At 43.0% G+C, this 16,903-nt stretch overlaps 1 protein-coding gene across 6 annotated transcripts in view; it reads right to left on the bottom strand.

The window, feature by feature from the left end:
• Positions 1 to 16,903, bottom strand: part of CASP10 (caspase 10) — a 204,201-nt gene that overhangs the window by 106,423 nt on the left and 80,875 nt on the right. For 5 of the 6 annotated variants that reach the window (XM_085649008.1, XM_085649009.1, XM_085649012.1 and 2 more), the window contains one exon: positions 2,249 to 2,600. In XM_085649008.1, coding sequence (XP_085505134.1) covers positions 2,249 to 2,562 — 314 coding nt within the window. In that variant the 5' untranslated portion in view covers positions 2,563 to 2,600. The remainder of the gene's footprint in view (positions 1 to 2,248; positions 2,601 to 16,903) is intronic. The other variant, XM_085649010.1, reaches the window with a different exon arrangement.

The following is a 16,903-nucleotide window of genomic DNA, read 5'->3' on the forward strand; positions in this document are numbered from 1 at the left end:
CCATCCATCAAATGATGGGTGGGGTCTCCTAAAGAGACCCCCCCATGCCAAGGAAGTCCAGAAGGACAATCAACTCCGTCTACTCTTCATCCTGGAGCACCTGGCTGGTGCTCGGAACAGCAGAACATTCCCTCATGCACGAGGAACTACCTACATACCTGAAACACAGCGAGTTGCTCCCCAAGAGGCTCACAACCATACATAAGAACAGGCTTATCCCATAAACACATCAAATGCTCCCTGTTACTCAACACTAGGTCATTCGTTCTTCGGCACACTATCCCTAGCTCCAGGTGCTGTGTCCTCCACCCCCAGATGCAAACCCTGGTTATATAGAAAAGGTATTGTTTTTTTTATTTTTTGCATTGGTGACGGTTTTTAATTTACAATTTGTATTGCAACTATAAGGCGGCCATGTTAAGGTGACAGCACAATTTCTTTTTTTCCCTTTTTATGGTTTATGGTTGCCATAAAGAATATTTCATCGTCGCACCGGCTTGACAAGTCTCGAACTTCTGGCTTTGCCAATGTTTTGTGAACCCTGGTTTTTAACTCGCACACAAGTTCAAATGGGAACACTACTGGCCCTAAGGATATCACGCTGGGACAATCCCCAGATTAATCCGGACACCTTGAAACTGGAGGGTGTCTGACATTTTCCTGGTCATGTTTATGTTCAACACACCGAGTGGGCATGGCTCTGGGGAATTTGCGGACAGCTGTGTTGAATGGTCAGCAACAGATTAAATTCATGCTCATGTTCTCTTTTTTATATAAGGCCAAATAAGACTGACTTTGTTGAGTGAAAGGAACCTTCTACTAGGGCATATCTCTGTTAAATGTTGTTTTGGGGGATAGAATCCTAGCTGCATTGTGCCTAATGCCTGCAATTGTGTGACTCGTTATAGGCTGGACCTCTGACTGATCAGCTTCCCTAAAAAAAAAAAAAAGATCCTGAAACATACTCTCGTCCTCTCATGTGACAAAACTTCAGCACATTACTATGTGCAATTTAAAAAAAAATGTTTTAATTGTTTTGCTGTGCCTAGGAAGAAACTCCCAGTGTTAGCATCTGTGGGTTACAGATTTGCCTACTCTTCCTATGTTGTATTCTTTATTCGTTTTGCTGTTAATCATTGTGTTCAGGTTGCCTCTAGAGATGTGTAGGACAAGACTCCAGCATTAGCTGAGATTTTTCATGTTTACACTTCTAACACTAAAATTCTTTGCTCGCACACGATGATTTGGTTAATGTTCATCTCTCATGTTCTGTGATTAGGTTTTATTGATTATTCTCTGCTTTGTGAAATTTCGTTTGTGGATATAAACTATTGCTTTACTCAGCATACCGCTTGATGGGACAGCCAGGGCCAGCATTAGAGTTGCCACCATGGTTATGAAACCGGATAGCGCTGGTGATGTAGGGTTTTCCCTTAACCAAATTACTATTGGAGCAGAAAACAGGAATGTGTCAACTCTCTTTCTCTACTGATCAGTCGGACAATGTGACCAAGCATTACTCAGCCCACAGAAGTTAGTGGTGCGATTAACATCAGAAATATTGACAGTTCTGGGCATATGCTAATCTATTTGTAGTATAAAAATGCACATATTATAAATCCTGGACCATGTCCTTACACCTCCTGGTGACTGGTCAACAAAAGATATTTCAGGTAAAACAGAGGATAGATTTTGTGGGTGGGCATCTGCATGGCTTCCATTACTCTAGTGCAAACACACCAGTAACACATTAGGGAGGAAGGGTGCAGACAGAAGATTTTCTATCATTTCTAAGTGAGTGTGGTCTGTGATTACGCACTGAACAAACTAAGATTAAATACTAGTTTGGCACCTGCTCAAGCATGCCAAATACACACATTTTACTTTATATGGGATTTTGTAAAGCATAGTAAGCCCCCTTGCAGTGGCCTCAAAGTGTTTTGTGTACATGGACTGGTTTTGTGGTTAGCATTGGAGTGAGAAGGGCGCTGCACCGAGCTCCAAAGTCCCTTCAATCTGGTTGTTTGACCTGAAAGTAAATTCACATTGGAGCAGTATGACAGAGAATACATTATGTGGATCTTCTTACCGTGCCACAAAACCAGCACTTTTTACCCATTTGGCCAACAGGAAGCTCTCAGTTATAGGTGCAGCCAGCTTGACACATTTCATGAGTGCCAACCTCATTTGATAAATAAAATAGAAATATGGCGTCCCATTTCTGATGAAGCACCAATCCTTAGCTTACCGGTATCGAGACACGGTGGCTCTGCTCGGTAGAGCTGCGCGCACAAACTCCTTGGTGAAGTTGAGCTTCTGGAGCAGAGACGACTGTCGAATTTTGTGCAGCAGCTCAGCAACCAGAAAGAGGTCATCCTTGTTTATCAGGTCTTGCTCAATAAGGAGCTGGAAGATCTTGTCAGCGGATGTCACGTTGCACAGTTTCTTCGAAGGTAGTAGGTCACTGCAGAGAAACTTGATGCCATCTACATCCTCCTTTCCCAGGTGACGGTCGATATCCAGGAGTACACTACGGAATGTCATGTTCTTCGACTCGTCCATAGCGTCCTCTCACAGACCAGGAGCTGAAAACAGGGAAACTATGCAGAAGCATTAGATATCACCTCTAGTGTACTTTTCCGTTTTTATAAATGGCATGTGTTTCCTAAGTTTCTATAAGTAGATCTAGATTTAAAATTCTTACCTCCACAACTGCGTATCTTATAAATATAAAATATTCACTGAAAAAAAACACAAACAAAAAAATCCAAGGTTACAGGGACGTTACAGTTAGGCTCAGATTTCACTTGTACAAAACCATAGAAATTCAGCAGTTCTAGTTACCTGAGCTAACTATAACTTATGTCCCGGCAATGCACTGCTTATGACCTCACATATTAGATCACTGATGACATCTCAAAACGTTTTAATTCCATCTCCTAACTATAACATCCCTGTAATCTTTAGTTTTTTCAGTGAATTTCCTAGGTTTTTAAATTTTATTTCCCAACTACAACGTCCCAGTAACCTTTGGTTTTTTAAGTGAATTTCTAAGGTTTTTAAATTTTATTTCCCAACTTTAACCTGTAACCTTTTAGAGGGAGTGTGTGACTGGAGTGCATCAGTACTCAATAGGTGTGTGAGTGAGTGCACAAATGTCTCAATATGTGTGAGTAGGTGTGTGAGTGTCTGAGTGGACCTGGGAGCGGCTACATAAGTGTCTCGCTGGGTGTGTGAGTGGGTGCGAGAGTGTCCGAGAAAGTGCCTGAGTGGGTTTGCAAGTGCCTCCATGTCAACCTATGAGTGACTGCATGAGTGTATGAGTGGGTATGTGAGTAGATCTACGAGTGTCTGAGTGGGTCTGAAAGTGGGTCTGTGAGTCAGGCATTAGTCTCGGGGTAGTTCTGTGAGTGGGTGAGAGAGAATATGAATGATTCTGTGAGTGGGTGCATTAGTGCCCGAGTGGGTTCTGCTCGTTTTCTGCCATTTCTCTGCTCACTTGTCACCTTTATTTTGCCGCTTACTGCTGGCCTTTATTTTGAATCTTTCTGCTCGTTTCTGACCTCGATTTTGCCTCTTTCTGATCATTGCTGACCTTTATCTTGTCTCTTTCCCCTCATTTCTGGCCTTTATTTTGCCTCTTTCTGCTAGTTTCTAATCTCTATTTTGCCTCTTTCTGCTCCTTGCTGGCCTTTATTTTGCCATTTTCTGCACTCTATTTTGCCTTTTTCTGCTTGTTTCTGATCTATTTTTTTTTAAAATATCTTTATTGGTCTTTTCAATTTTTTCCATGATGCAGGACATAACAGAATGGCGTAGAGAATAAAGAAACAGTATTTTCAATTACAGATTACATTATCGCAACATTACTGCTATGGAGTAACTACTCGTATTACAGCAGATCGTATCCCGATGTGTTACAGCACACAAAGGTATCCTCAAGAGGTTATCCCTCATAGCGTCTCCGTGATTTCCTGACCTGCATTCCTTCCCACATTGCTCAGTCACCCAAAGAGAAATAAGCGTTCAATCAAAATAAAAAGGGAGAGAAAAGGGTGCCAATTCTACATGATGACATTTCCTGCAACGTTAAATCCACCCATGGCTAATCGCCATGAAATCAGCAGATGTTAGAAAGTCTTGTGTGACCAGTGCAACAGGCCAACAAGGGGATTTTTCCAAGGAAAAGGGAAGAAGGATAAAAGCAAACATCATTAAAGTATTCATTTACAATATAAGAATGATAAACAACCTGGTTCTCGTTTCTGATCTCTATTTTGCTTCTTTCGGATTGTTGTTGGCTTTTAATTTGCCTCTCTCTGCTCATTTCTGATCTCTATTTTGGCGCTTTCTGCTGGCCCTTATTTTGCCTCCTTCTAATTTTGTACCTTTATTTTGACACTTCCTGCTTGTTTCTGACCTTTATTTTGCTCTTTCTGCTCGTTGCTGATCTCTATTTTGCCTCTTTCTGCTTGTAGCTGATCTTTTTTTTGCCACTTTCTGCTTGTTGCTGACCTTTATTCTGCCTCTTGCTGCTTATTTGACCTCTATTTTGCCTCTTCTCTTTCTGCTCGTTTCTGATCTTGATTCTGCCTCTTTTGGTTCATTTGTCACCTTTATTTTGCCTCTTGCTGCGGACCTTTTTTTTGCCTCTTTCTGTTCATTTCGCACCTTTATTTTGCCTCTTTCTGACCTTTATTTTGCCTGTTTCTCCTCTTCCCCAAGTCCTGCGGGGGAAGCCTCATAGTCTCTGTGGTCACAGCCTGCTCCTGACTGCTGCGGTAGCGGCATTGCTTTCACACACAGAGAGCTGCTAAATATGCAGCTCCCTGTGTGTGAAAGCAATTAGTCTGTTTCACCGATCGCTGGACAGCGGGCTGGGAAACAAACAAACGCCCCACTTCCAGCAAGAAACCTCCTGGGAGGTGGTGGTCCCCAGGTCATGAGGGAGTTTGGGCAGCCCCTGCCTCATTTTTTGAACAACCCCGGGGAGGTGGTGTGCTGAGGAGCTCCAAATGGCCCCTCAGATCCACAGGCAGGGGGGCGGGAGCCTGTGCATCCCCTACCTTGTACTAAACTACCATGCCCCCTGGACCTGGCCCACCCTGTGAGGTAAACATTTCAGAAGCGCAGGAGCCAGTGCTGCTTTTTTTATTTTTTATTTTACGGCGGGACCTGCAGACTCCGCGCAGCTCCATCCAAAACATTTTTTAAATGCTTTTTTTCCCTGTGGGACCCCCCCACCCAAAAGCCTGGGGGTGGGGATCAGAATATTCCTACCCTGCCCTTCTCTTTTTTTTTTAACGTTTGTTTTTCTTTTGGGACTTAGATGAAGCAGAGTCCCAAGAGGTCTGTAAACACTTCCCGTTTGAAGTGTTGCCAGACAGTCAGATTTGAGCACTGGTACTCTTGGGTCCTCAGAAGACTCGCGTCCCTAGATATACACATTTTTTTTTTTCTTCACCAAAACTGAATGGATTTACACCAAGTAACCAAAATAACTCTTTCTAGCCCAATAGCTAGCTTTCTGCCAAGTTTGGTGTAATACCATCCAGCGGTTTGGGCTGTAATAATGTTCAAAATCCCTAAGGGAATTAACTCTGGAAAACATTTTTTACACCGCCCCCTTTTTTTGGACACCACTTGACTGATCAGCCCAAAACCTTCCATGCACAACAAGCTTCACTATGACTTTTTTAAAAAAAATTGTGAAGATATGTCAAGCGGCACCAAAGATATTAACAAACCAAAACAAAACAAAGGTCCACGTCAAAAGCATTTTTGACTTGCCTATATATCTTTGGTGGCGCTTGGTGAATCTTCACAAAATTTCCCAAAAAAGTGTCATAATGAGTCTTGATGTGCATGGAAAGTTTCAGGGTGATCCGTCAAGCGAAGGCTGTTCAAAAGGGGGGGGGGGGGGGGGAGAGAAATAAAGTGTTTTTCCAATGTTAATTCCTATGGGGATTTTGAACACGACTACAGCCCAAACCGCAGGACGAAATTACACCAAACTTGGCAGAAATGTAGCTCTTGGTCCAGTAAGAGTGCTTTTGATTATTTGGTGAAAATCCATTCAGTAGTTTTGGAGAAATGTAGACAAAAAGAACAATTTTGTATATTTAGGGATGTGGATCCTCCGAGGACCCAACAGTCCTTCTGCTCGAAACTGACTGGCTGCCAACACTTCAACCAGGAATTAATGGCAGCCATCTTGGGACTCGGCTTTAGCCGAGTCACAAAAAAATGAAATAATGTTAAATAAAAGAGAAGAGCCGTAGGGTAGGAATACCCTGACCCCCTAGGACTCGGGGAGGAGGGAGTGGGGGTCCCACAGGGCGCAAACAGGAGCCACGCTGGATCGGCAGCTCCCGCTGGAAAAAAAAGAAGCAGTGCAGACTTCCGTGCTTCTGTAATGTTTAGCCTCCGGGAGGGCCAGGTCTAGGGGGCATGCATGATAAATCCAAGGAGTGGGGTGCATGGGGCCCCCCCTCCTGTTGCTCTTTTGATCCTGGGACCACTACATCCCTGTAGAGCACCCCCAGGACATAGCTGAGGCTTGGCGAGAGCTTTAACCTCTCCCGCCAAGTCACAGCAAGCACTATGCTGAAACTGCTCTTGCTGGTAGCAGAGCTTTCCTTTGATTCCCTGCTCGCTGTCTAGTGAGCACGGAAACAGACAAATTACTTTCACATACAGGGAGCTGCATGTTGTAGCTGCTCTCTGTGTGTGAAAGCAATGCTGGCTCCCAAAGCAGTCGGGAGCCAGTAGGGACCGCGGCGGCCTTGACGCTCCTTCAGCAGTCCCGATGGAAGAGAAAAAAAGAGGCAGAATAAAGGTCCGAAACAGGTAGAAAGAGGCAAACTAGAGGCCAGCAATGAGCAGAAGGAGGTAAAATGGAAATCAGCAAGGAGCAGAAAGAGACAAAATAAAGGTCAGAAACGAGCAGAAAGAGGCAAAATAAAGGTAAAAAATGAGCAGAAGAGGCAAAATAAAGGCCAGCAATGAGCAGAAAGAGCAGTGGCGGTGCGTCCATTGGGGCGCCGGGGCGTTGTCCCACTAACCGATCATCCAGAAAATGAACTTCATCAGTCACATTCATCATCAACCAATATAATTAAAATACATCGCGTCACTGACGCTGCGAGCCTCGGGCCTCACCCGAGGCAATCGGAAGGGGGTAGGTGGGGCTGCGGCAGCAGAGTGTAAGTTGACTGACAGCCGCTGCATGCAGGGTAGCGCAGCAGCAAATAGAGCGCATGTTCCCTTTTGGGCTGATCATTTTTACGATCAGCCCGAACATGCGCACTACTAGCCTTCCCTTAGGAGACCGAGGTTTGCTTCATGCAGCAACCCCCGGTCTCCTATGGGCAGGGAGTATCCCTGGTCTAGCCAATCCTGGCGCTGCTAATGCAGCGTCTGGATAGGCCGAGTCTCAAGACACCGGTCCGCGCAGGACTGGGCTTGGGCTATTCATGTCACAGACTCACAGTCGTAGAATTAGTACTCTTCTTTGACACGCATTTACTGTATAAAGCAGAAACATAACTCGGAGGGTTAAACAATGAAATGTCAGGAATGACACCATTAGGAACTGGAAGTCGCTGTCTCAGTGTGTTTGTTGTTCCCTATTCTAATTGCAATAAACCTTTTTCAACCTTTACTATTTTTTTTCATTTTCATAATTATGACGGATCGGGCGGACTGCTCTGCGTGCGACTGAACATGCTCCGAGGGCCACTGCTCCTCTGTTAATGTGCCCTTTCTTAATCTTTTCACAGGATGCCTCGTGCTTCCTTGTTTTACAAAAGGTACCCTCTTCCACTGATGGCTGAAGCACAGCACATTGCAATAAGAGTGACTCAATGTACAAGCGTAGCGCTACGCACCCATGTTTGTGCGCTTGAGTGTGAATGTCTGCCTTTATTGGGTAAATTGGGCGGTGCAGGCAGCTAATCCTCCGTAAGAACATTTTCTTCATCACGGAAAGGGAGTAAGAAATGATTGTGCGCTTAAGTTTACATCTAACAGGTCACAGGTGATGCCCCGGCGCTCCGTGAATAATTTTTGGACCATGTCTGCTGCGCTGCCACATGTCCCTGATGCTTTCTGCTGGGTGCGGCTAGCCCGGGCACGGAGTCTAAAAGCATTGGCGTGTCCTCCTACGTTATCTAACCTCAACATCTAACCACGCACACCTGGCAAAGCAAGCTGCGATCCAAGGAGCTCGCTTCACCTCAGCTCTCAGTGTACCTCGGGGAACGTTAAGAGTAAGACATATACATTGGTGCCCAAAAACTGACCACGATAGGCAAATTGAGGCATCGCAGCGTTTCTAGATTGAGGGAGTGCTGTGTACCTCTCGGGGAACGTTAAGATTTGACCAATGCTTGTTAAGACTTTAATAAACTATCAGGGAACAAATCCTTCGCTTTGGCTTATTCAAATCGATTCAAATGATGCTTTATTAACTTTCGGGTGGCGCGCGTGGGTGGGGTGGCACTGCCGCACTTGCTTGGAGAAAGAAGACCGTTGTATGGCCAATCACTGTGGCTTATTTGAAGCCGATGTAGACCGTGATTGGCCATTTCTGTGGTAACGTGACACGTCCTCTCGTCGCACTCCGGCTCGCAGCAGGCCTCACCGCGGCCACACGACACGTTCACCTCACATTTCCTTGTGTTCAGCTTTGCTACAGACACAGTGCTCGAGCTCGTGGCGGACGACGTACTTCGGCTGGATCCAATCCTGCCTGATCACTCAGAAAAATTGATGTTGTTTAAAGTAAGAATCGGAATCCGTGACCGTGATTTTATTATCAATGATTTAAATCAAATGCGCCATTAATTTCTTAAATGCGTGTGCGTCATCATTGTTGATGGAGGATGGCGCAAGTCATGGCTGTCAGTCTGTCAATAATGCAATATGTGGGGCGCCAAAGTATGTGTGCATGTAGGGCCCGGGGTAGTGGCGTAAGTTAGTAGTACACAGGGCGCGCAAGGCCTGACCTTCAGGCACTGACCAAACAAACGTCACCGCTGACTTGGCCCTTCCTGTCGGCTGAAGCGGCGTTGTGCCTGCTGTACAGTGCAGCCCCTCTGCACTGGAACACCCTACTGCCAGACATCTGTGCAACCTCCTGTCTTTTAGACTTCAAATGAGCCTTGAAAAATTACCTAGTACAGCTCAAAAAACTAGAGTGAACACACTCCCACGCTGCCACAAAATAGGCCCAATGCCATCTCATCGTTTTATGTTCTATTAGAGGAAAAACAATTGTCTTAGATTGTGTTTGTCTTAGTCGGTCAAGTCCATATAACTGGCACAAATAATTCATACTTGAACAGTTCTTTTATACAAAATAGGTTAACCACTTTACCCTCACTGATTTGATTATCAGATTTCTCATTGAAATGTTAATGGTGTTAAATAAAATAAATAATTACACCCAGCACATATGCATTAACTTTCATCATGTCAGCTGACCACCCATATTGTATTGTCTGCTCATAAATAGCAGAAGCACTACAGATTCAGGAGATTCAGGTGAAGAGTGGGCTGCTTGCTTCTAGATTGTAACGGAACTGTTATTTTTATAATTGCTTTTCGAGTGACATCCCTCATGGTGTCTATTAGAGAGATCAGAACATACTGAGGTACCTACCTACACGTCTTGTGAGCACAATAACCAGTGCAAGAAACTGATGTGGCATTGTTCCCTGTGTATATAGTACACTACTCTTCCCCCCCACTCGTTTACCCCCACTCCCTCTAGTGAGTATTTATGGGTTGCGTTTTGTCTTGTATATTGGATAACTACACCTGGCCAATGTATGTGTATCAATGTTTTCATTATTGAAACATTTAATAAAAAAAAAAAACAAAGACTACCTTAGGGAACAAAGCATTTCTCAGTTTGTATGAAACTTCTTGTGAGCACAACCAGGTCTTTGCCAGACAGCGGTGTAGCAACCAGTTGAGAGTGGTTTGTCGATCTATGAACACACAGAAGTCTCTGCTGAAAGTTAATTAGCTGGAATGATGGACCCTCTTGGGGAGAAGCTTTATGCACGAGGCATAGTGTCTTAAACTTGATGATTTTAGTTTGGGCTGAACTGTTCCTATTGGAGCAGAACCAGGGCCGATTTGCATATTGTTGGTCCCTGTCTGAAGAGGCATAGTGGTAAAAAGTGATGGACTGGTAGGCAGCCCAAGTAATTACTATTGGATGAGAGTAATTCAAGCATTCCTTTACGCGACACCCCAAGTATGGCAGGCAGGTATGGGCCCGGTATTCACTGTGCCTCAGGAATCAAGTTGCACCCTACTGACTAGGCATAAACAGCCCAAAACTGGCTATGGGTTGCTTTCCCGTTCAGAGGGTGACCTCACCTGGCAGTTTGGGGTGGACTATTGGAGCAAGGCCAGAGTTGACTTTCATATGGCTGGTCTTTTTCTGAGGAGGTCTGGTGGGCAAAAAACGATGAACTGGAATACTGACAAGTAGTTGGGATTAATTCATGCACTGCGAGTTTGAATTTGTATGCAACTTTTAGTAAGCAACTAAAAACGTGGCTCTCTTCTTAACCGTAATGAGTACATTTCAGTCTCACTTACTGAGAGCATGTTTAAACTCTGCTTTCTCAAATTTACTTGAAAATGCTTCTTTTTTCCACTCTTTTTTAAAAATTTCCTCGGGGGGGGGGGTCCTCCGTCAATTGTTCAGGCTCGCTCGCTAAGCTCGCTCGCTACAGTGCAGTATGACAATCATTTTACGCCCCACGACTTTCAAATGTCACCATTCGCCTCTGAGAAAGAGGCAAAATAAAGATCAGAAGTGAACAGAACAGAGGCCGAAAATAAGCAGAGAACAAGCAGACCCCAGTTAGGCACTCATGCACTCACTCACAGAACAGCCCAGACACTCCCACACCCACTCACAGACCCAGTCAAATCAGTGATGTCATTTACGAGGTCATCAGTGATGTCACTGACCATTTCATGAGTGATGTAATATATGAGGTCATAAACAGTGCATTGTGGGGGCGTAAGACCTAGTTAGCTCAGGTAACTATAACTGCTGAATTTCTATGATTTTGTACAAGTGAAATTTGAGCCTAACTATAACATACATGTAACCTTTATTTTTTTGGGTAAAAAATATATAACAGCTACAGCTCTCTATATAAATGTACCTTAATAATATTTTTGTGGTCGATATTTAGGTCACATTTTTGTATACAGATTTCTTTTCCTTTGATATTCTGACATACATCCCAAAAAGAGGTATATTATGTGGCATAAAATGTTTTTAAAGGTGAAAAACAGGGCCCATTCAGTTGCACGGTTAACAAATTATTATGACATTTTAGCAGGCAGGATTATGAACATGTAATGGATCACAATACTTTACAATGCAAATAGGATCTTTAAAAAAAGTAATGCCATTGAGCAGAGTTCAGCAACAATTATTGATTCTGTATTGTATAGAAGCACAGAAACTCTATTTTAATAATACTCTCTTTTCCACCCCTAGGTAAAAATGTTTGAAACATAGGCAATTCCCCCAATGAAAAAAAACATGTACCTATTTTTTTTGTAATAAACGGTCTCATCTCAATGGACATACCACAGCTATGTTTTAACTGGTTTACTGCATCTCCTCTTGTTACTTATGTGTACACACTGTGAGGTTACTGTAATCTACCCTTTCTAACACAAAACAGCCACAAAGAACAGCACCATGTAAAACCCACAGACTAGGTAGGTGACTGAAATAACTATTTAAATAGGAACACTTTTTGTGAAAAGCAGGCTCCATGCCCTTTGGGGGAGTTTTGGCATGAGGTGACATAACCCACGTACAAACTTCAAGTTTACAAAGGTAAATGGTACATTGGTTTTCAAAAGGACTAGCTGTCTGGGTGATAACAGCCAGTGTAGAGAAATTGAAACTTAAATGTGCAACTCTTTAAATGAGATAAGTCCTTGTGCATTAGGGGTATATGGAAAATAAAATAAAACTTACTTACTTTGGCACGCAGAAGAGAGAAATACAAAACAATTATCTCAATAGGTAGGCAAGATTAGTCTGATAAAATGTTTTTATAATGATTAAAAACATATTTAACAGAGTTAGACATCTATAGATGGTAAACAAATCGTGGGAACTGGCTCAACCCAGAAAGAATGAGGCAAGAAAGATGAAAAGGACCTAAGCCCAGAGCATGCAAATACCGAACAGCGATATAAAAGGTAGGCTCATCCTCTGGTCGGCTGTGTCATGGTCCAGAAGCGCGTGCCAACAAATCTCTGAATCATGCAGCATGTGTGTGGAATCATCAGCGCCCTTTATCATGTTTGCATCTGGACCATGGCCCGAGCAGAAGCCAGACCGGTGGTAATGTCCAAGCAAACCTATGCTTCCCAGGAAACAGTAAGTCAATATAGGAGCCGAGACCGGCCACATTGGTGGAGTCACGGAAAGTTATATTTAGTAGTGTTTGAACCTGATCTGCTTGTACAGTAAGAGAAAGATTCCATTTGGTAGAAAGAAACTCGAGGAGGAAATGGGGTAGAATGAAAAGGCAAGTAGAAGATGATTCTAATGGGAAGTGGTTTTCATGGAGGATAAAAGGTCGTGAAAGTCAGATTAAGGGATTCGTTTGAAGTTGTTCCAGCAGGGTACTGACTACTCCAATAAAACAAAGGAAGATCCAGTACAACCAGGAGGATTAGTAACTTACCCACAGATTTTTTTAGATTAAAGAAATATTAATTGGTATGGTTACTTTTTACCACAGAATACTAACTGTAAGAGATGGAGTTGATAAGGCAGGAAAAACACTTTTTTGAATTATCTTTATTGATTTTCACAGCAACACAAAAAGAGGAAGAAATTAAATGCAGAGTAGTACAGAAAGCAAGGAACGTTTGACTAAATAATCCTTCACACCCCAGCAAATGGGATTTTAAATTGCAGTTTAAGATTGCTTTCATTCCTTTTAATGCTGTTTTGAAGCTATCAATATCTCTATTAACAACTCGTATGTTTTGGGTGGGTGTATGGGCTGAGAGTGGCTCTTTTTCTCTTTTTGGATTTGGCGGTCTCAAGTCAGATATAACACGTAATATACTTTCCTTGGCTTGACAACACGAGTTTCAAAATCATTGCTGGTTGACCTTCACCTTGAACATTGTTGTTCTTTTGTTAAGAGATAAAAATTAGTAAAATTCATTTTTTTTTCTTTAATCACATTTTTCTGTACATCTAGTTTGACATCCAATTACTGTTCTACAATTATTTAGTGTCATAGTACTGTTTTAATGAAAATGTTAAAAATGAATTGGGCGTCAGATGCTATGTGCTTTTATGCAAGTTTAAAAACTACAAGTCAATTAGGTAGGTCAGAGAATTAAGCACTCACAGCAGAGATCTTTGAGTAACAAAGGTTCACATTTTCAAATCTTGTCAAATTTTATTTCTGCCTCGGATCCTTAACTCGATAAAATGAGCGCCACCACATGGAAAATAACACCTTTGATTTACAATGGTACAAAATGGCAAATTTGCAGAAGCGAGCCGTGACTAAGATCAAAATGTGTTATGTAGCTTCTATTCTATTACCATGAGCTCACAATGGAGTGTAAGTCGCTACATGTTTTTTTCCCTACCTAGCTCAGTAAAGCATTCTATAAAGAAAGTAGTTTTTAGGTGGAGTAGTTTAATGGGGTCTGATGGATAAATACCCTACTATTCCTACTTATAAACACTAACACTAAACACAGAGATAGCTTAGGAGGTTAATGAACATGACCACGGATGTTCTAGTTTCTTCATGTAACCCCTTATAAAACGGTTCAAATTAATGTTATGTTTTGGGATTTTTATGCTGGGCAACATTTATCCTCTTGACACTACGTTCGTTCTCGTGCTGAAGGAGGTCGGAAATTGTAGGTTCACCTGATTGGGGGGTGTGGGATCCCTGTTGGGGAGGCCGGTCCTTCTCTGATCAGACCTCCACTCTCTGGAATTCTCTTCCCTTGAGCTACACCAGCTGTCTAATGAGTTGTCCTTTCGCAGGGCCGTGAAAACCTGGCTGTTCCCTTTGTAGCCTGTTTGGTCAGCTGGCTGGTGAGTGCATCTTCTAGCGCTGGGAGGCCTCTGGGTAGCCATGCGCTCTATAAGAACTGCAGAATAGAATAGAGTTTCTGTGGATCCTGATACAGAGTATCAGATACCTTTCGTTGGCCCATGTAAGTGTGGGTGTAAGAGTGATAGACTTCCCAATAGCGGTGCTCAGTGGGAGAGGTGGTTGTAGTTGCCTTCTAATCTGACCTCACCTGTGTCACTATTTACTGTGTCCTGGTTTTCGGAGAGGGGTGTTCGGGTGCTGCAGCCCTGGCAGTCATTTGTGTGGTTTTGAATGATCGCTGTGTAGGTAAAGTGTCTTGGTCTCTTCCAATGATCCATGTGGGTGCGTGATACAGACTGTGTCGTGTGGCATTCACAACTCTTGTGGTTGTTGGAGGTGTGAGCTGAGCTTTGTTCTGATAGCACTGGTGTCCTATTTACTTGATTGATGCCTCCTTGTGGCTGGGAGAGATCTATCCGCTCCTCGCCTTGTTTCTCTTGCTTTATACTTGCTTAACCTTCTGTCCTTTATCTGGGATTCCCCGACCTGGAATTGCTCTATGTTAGAGTGTCTCTGGCCCAGTGTAGTCTCTGGCCCGGTGTTTGTGGTTTAAGCACTCTACCGGTCAGCACTAGAGACATGAGTAGCCGATAGTTCGTACTACATCATCAGTGGTTGTGGCTATTGCAGGCGTGTACCGCCCCAACAAGAAGCCTCAGAGACACCCTTTCCTATCCTTTTCTAAACTAAACTAAAGTTAGAACGAGGAGACTTGTAAATTGCATAGGTTTGTCAATGTCTAAATTGGCTGCATCCGTGCTGGTCACATAGGTCTTCAGATAAGGTTAGCCTTGTTTTAATTAAGTGTGCTACAACTTGTATTTTAGATGTAAGCATTACATAGCTAAACCACGTGTAGATGGCACACTTTTCTTATTGACTTGCATAGTGTTAACTTCAGCCTTTAAATCAGTGTTGCTTCACATGGTTGCTTGTCATAGGTTTTGCCCCAGAAGCGAGTGGTGAAAGCCCTGCAAAAACTCACATGTTGTTTAACATTTTTTTACCTTTTGTGCACAGTTAAACATCTAATTTAAAACAATAAAACTGCCTGCATACATCTTCCTGTGGCAAGCAATTCCCCAGCGTGTGCTCCGGCACCATAATCCGTCTCACCCCCACACAGATGCAGACTCAATTCATGTCATGAGGGTGACATTCAAGCAGTGACAATTTTTATGCCAACGTTACCAACCATACCGTGACATTTATACTGGGACTTTGGAGAGCGCCCACCGCGGGCTTCTGAGCAAACTTTGGGACCCGAAGCCTACTCTTTGACAAATTAAGCACTGCGGACGGGAGAGCAGAGGAGGTGATTGTGGGGTTGGGACTGGGTCGGACTGGGACATGAAATAGGCCCAGTCACTAAAAAACAAGCATTGGCATAGTCAATAGGTCTCGCTTTTGGGACCTTATGTGTTTAGGCAGAATTTTTGGCTACGTTGTAGAGCATTGTGACTACTGTGCGTTAAGTTGAAAAGTTATAATACAAAGTGTTAAGCATTTGTGTTACCTTTATAGAAACGAAGATGACATTATATATAACTGACCGCAGTCAGCAAGGTTTACTATGCCATTTGTGTCAGAAGTTCTAATATTTAAGTCAAAATGCTAACCTCATCAACCCACACTTACATTACTATTGTGCCATAGTTTACAGATGTGAAGTGCACGTACAGTTATTGCATAGCAAAAATATACATTTCGCTGTTAAACAAAACTCTTTGCATATACCTACTAGGTACCTGCTTCCACTTGGATAGTGACAGGACAGACAGATGTAATGGTCCTTGCCCTGGTGACGTCCTGGATAGGGGTTTGAAATTATGTTGAAAACGCCAACAGTATTTTAGAAAGAAATTCTGTAAATAGCAATCGTAAAAGTAGATAGTTTAAATTGTTACAAAACAGTGCTTGCGCACTCCAACAAACACATCAGTATTTGTGACCTTCAGGTATGTGTCTTGGTTTAACAGATGCTCCTTTGGCTCTTTTCCATAGCTCACTGGATTGAGAACCCATATATGTTTTACATTTCAGCAAATGTATCAGAGTCGGTTCTTAGCTGCTAACCCAAAGTCCAATGTGAAGAAACATTTATCACAGGCACTGTGCTCATAATGGTAGGTTCCACCATGATATGCTACACACTAACGAGCAATACACTGTACACACAGCCAGCATGCCCAGATATGCCATATGGTTGGCAATCGTGGTACTCCGCAGTACTCCGGAAGAAAAAATACCACACAGACCGACACACAGGTTCACTCATTTTTATCCACAGGAATATGGGTATGTGTGTCAACCTAGAGAATACAAAACAACTGTCAAGAACCTGCGGCCCTCAAACACCCAAATGGTATGCACACAGCTTAAAGGATGCAAACAGAGAATATGACCAAAACTCAATAGCCATTAGAAATCATCTTAGGCAGCATCAGAATCCACTCTATGATGTTAACCCCTGAACGGTGTGAATTTCATCAGTCTTGCATAGTGCAGAAGGTGCAATACAAAATGCACCCAAGATAATACTATAGCACGTAATAATTTGGGCCACTAACACTGCAGTTAATATTTGTGGATTGGGGCCTCAACACGTTTGTCACAGTATAAACAGTGATGAGGTAGACACATTTTGAGTATTAAATACAATGATGTGTCAGGAAAAAGCGAAATTCAAGGTACAGAGACAAAATGGG

This window comes from Triturus cristatus, chromosome 3_2 (assembly GCF_964204655.1).
Source record: "Triturus cristatus chromosome 3_2, aTriCri1.1, whole genome shotgun sequence".
In the NCBI taxonomy this organism is placed as follows: domain Eukaryota; kingdom Metazoa; phylum Chordata; class Amphibia; order Caudata; family Salamandridae; genus Triturus; species Triturus cristatus.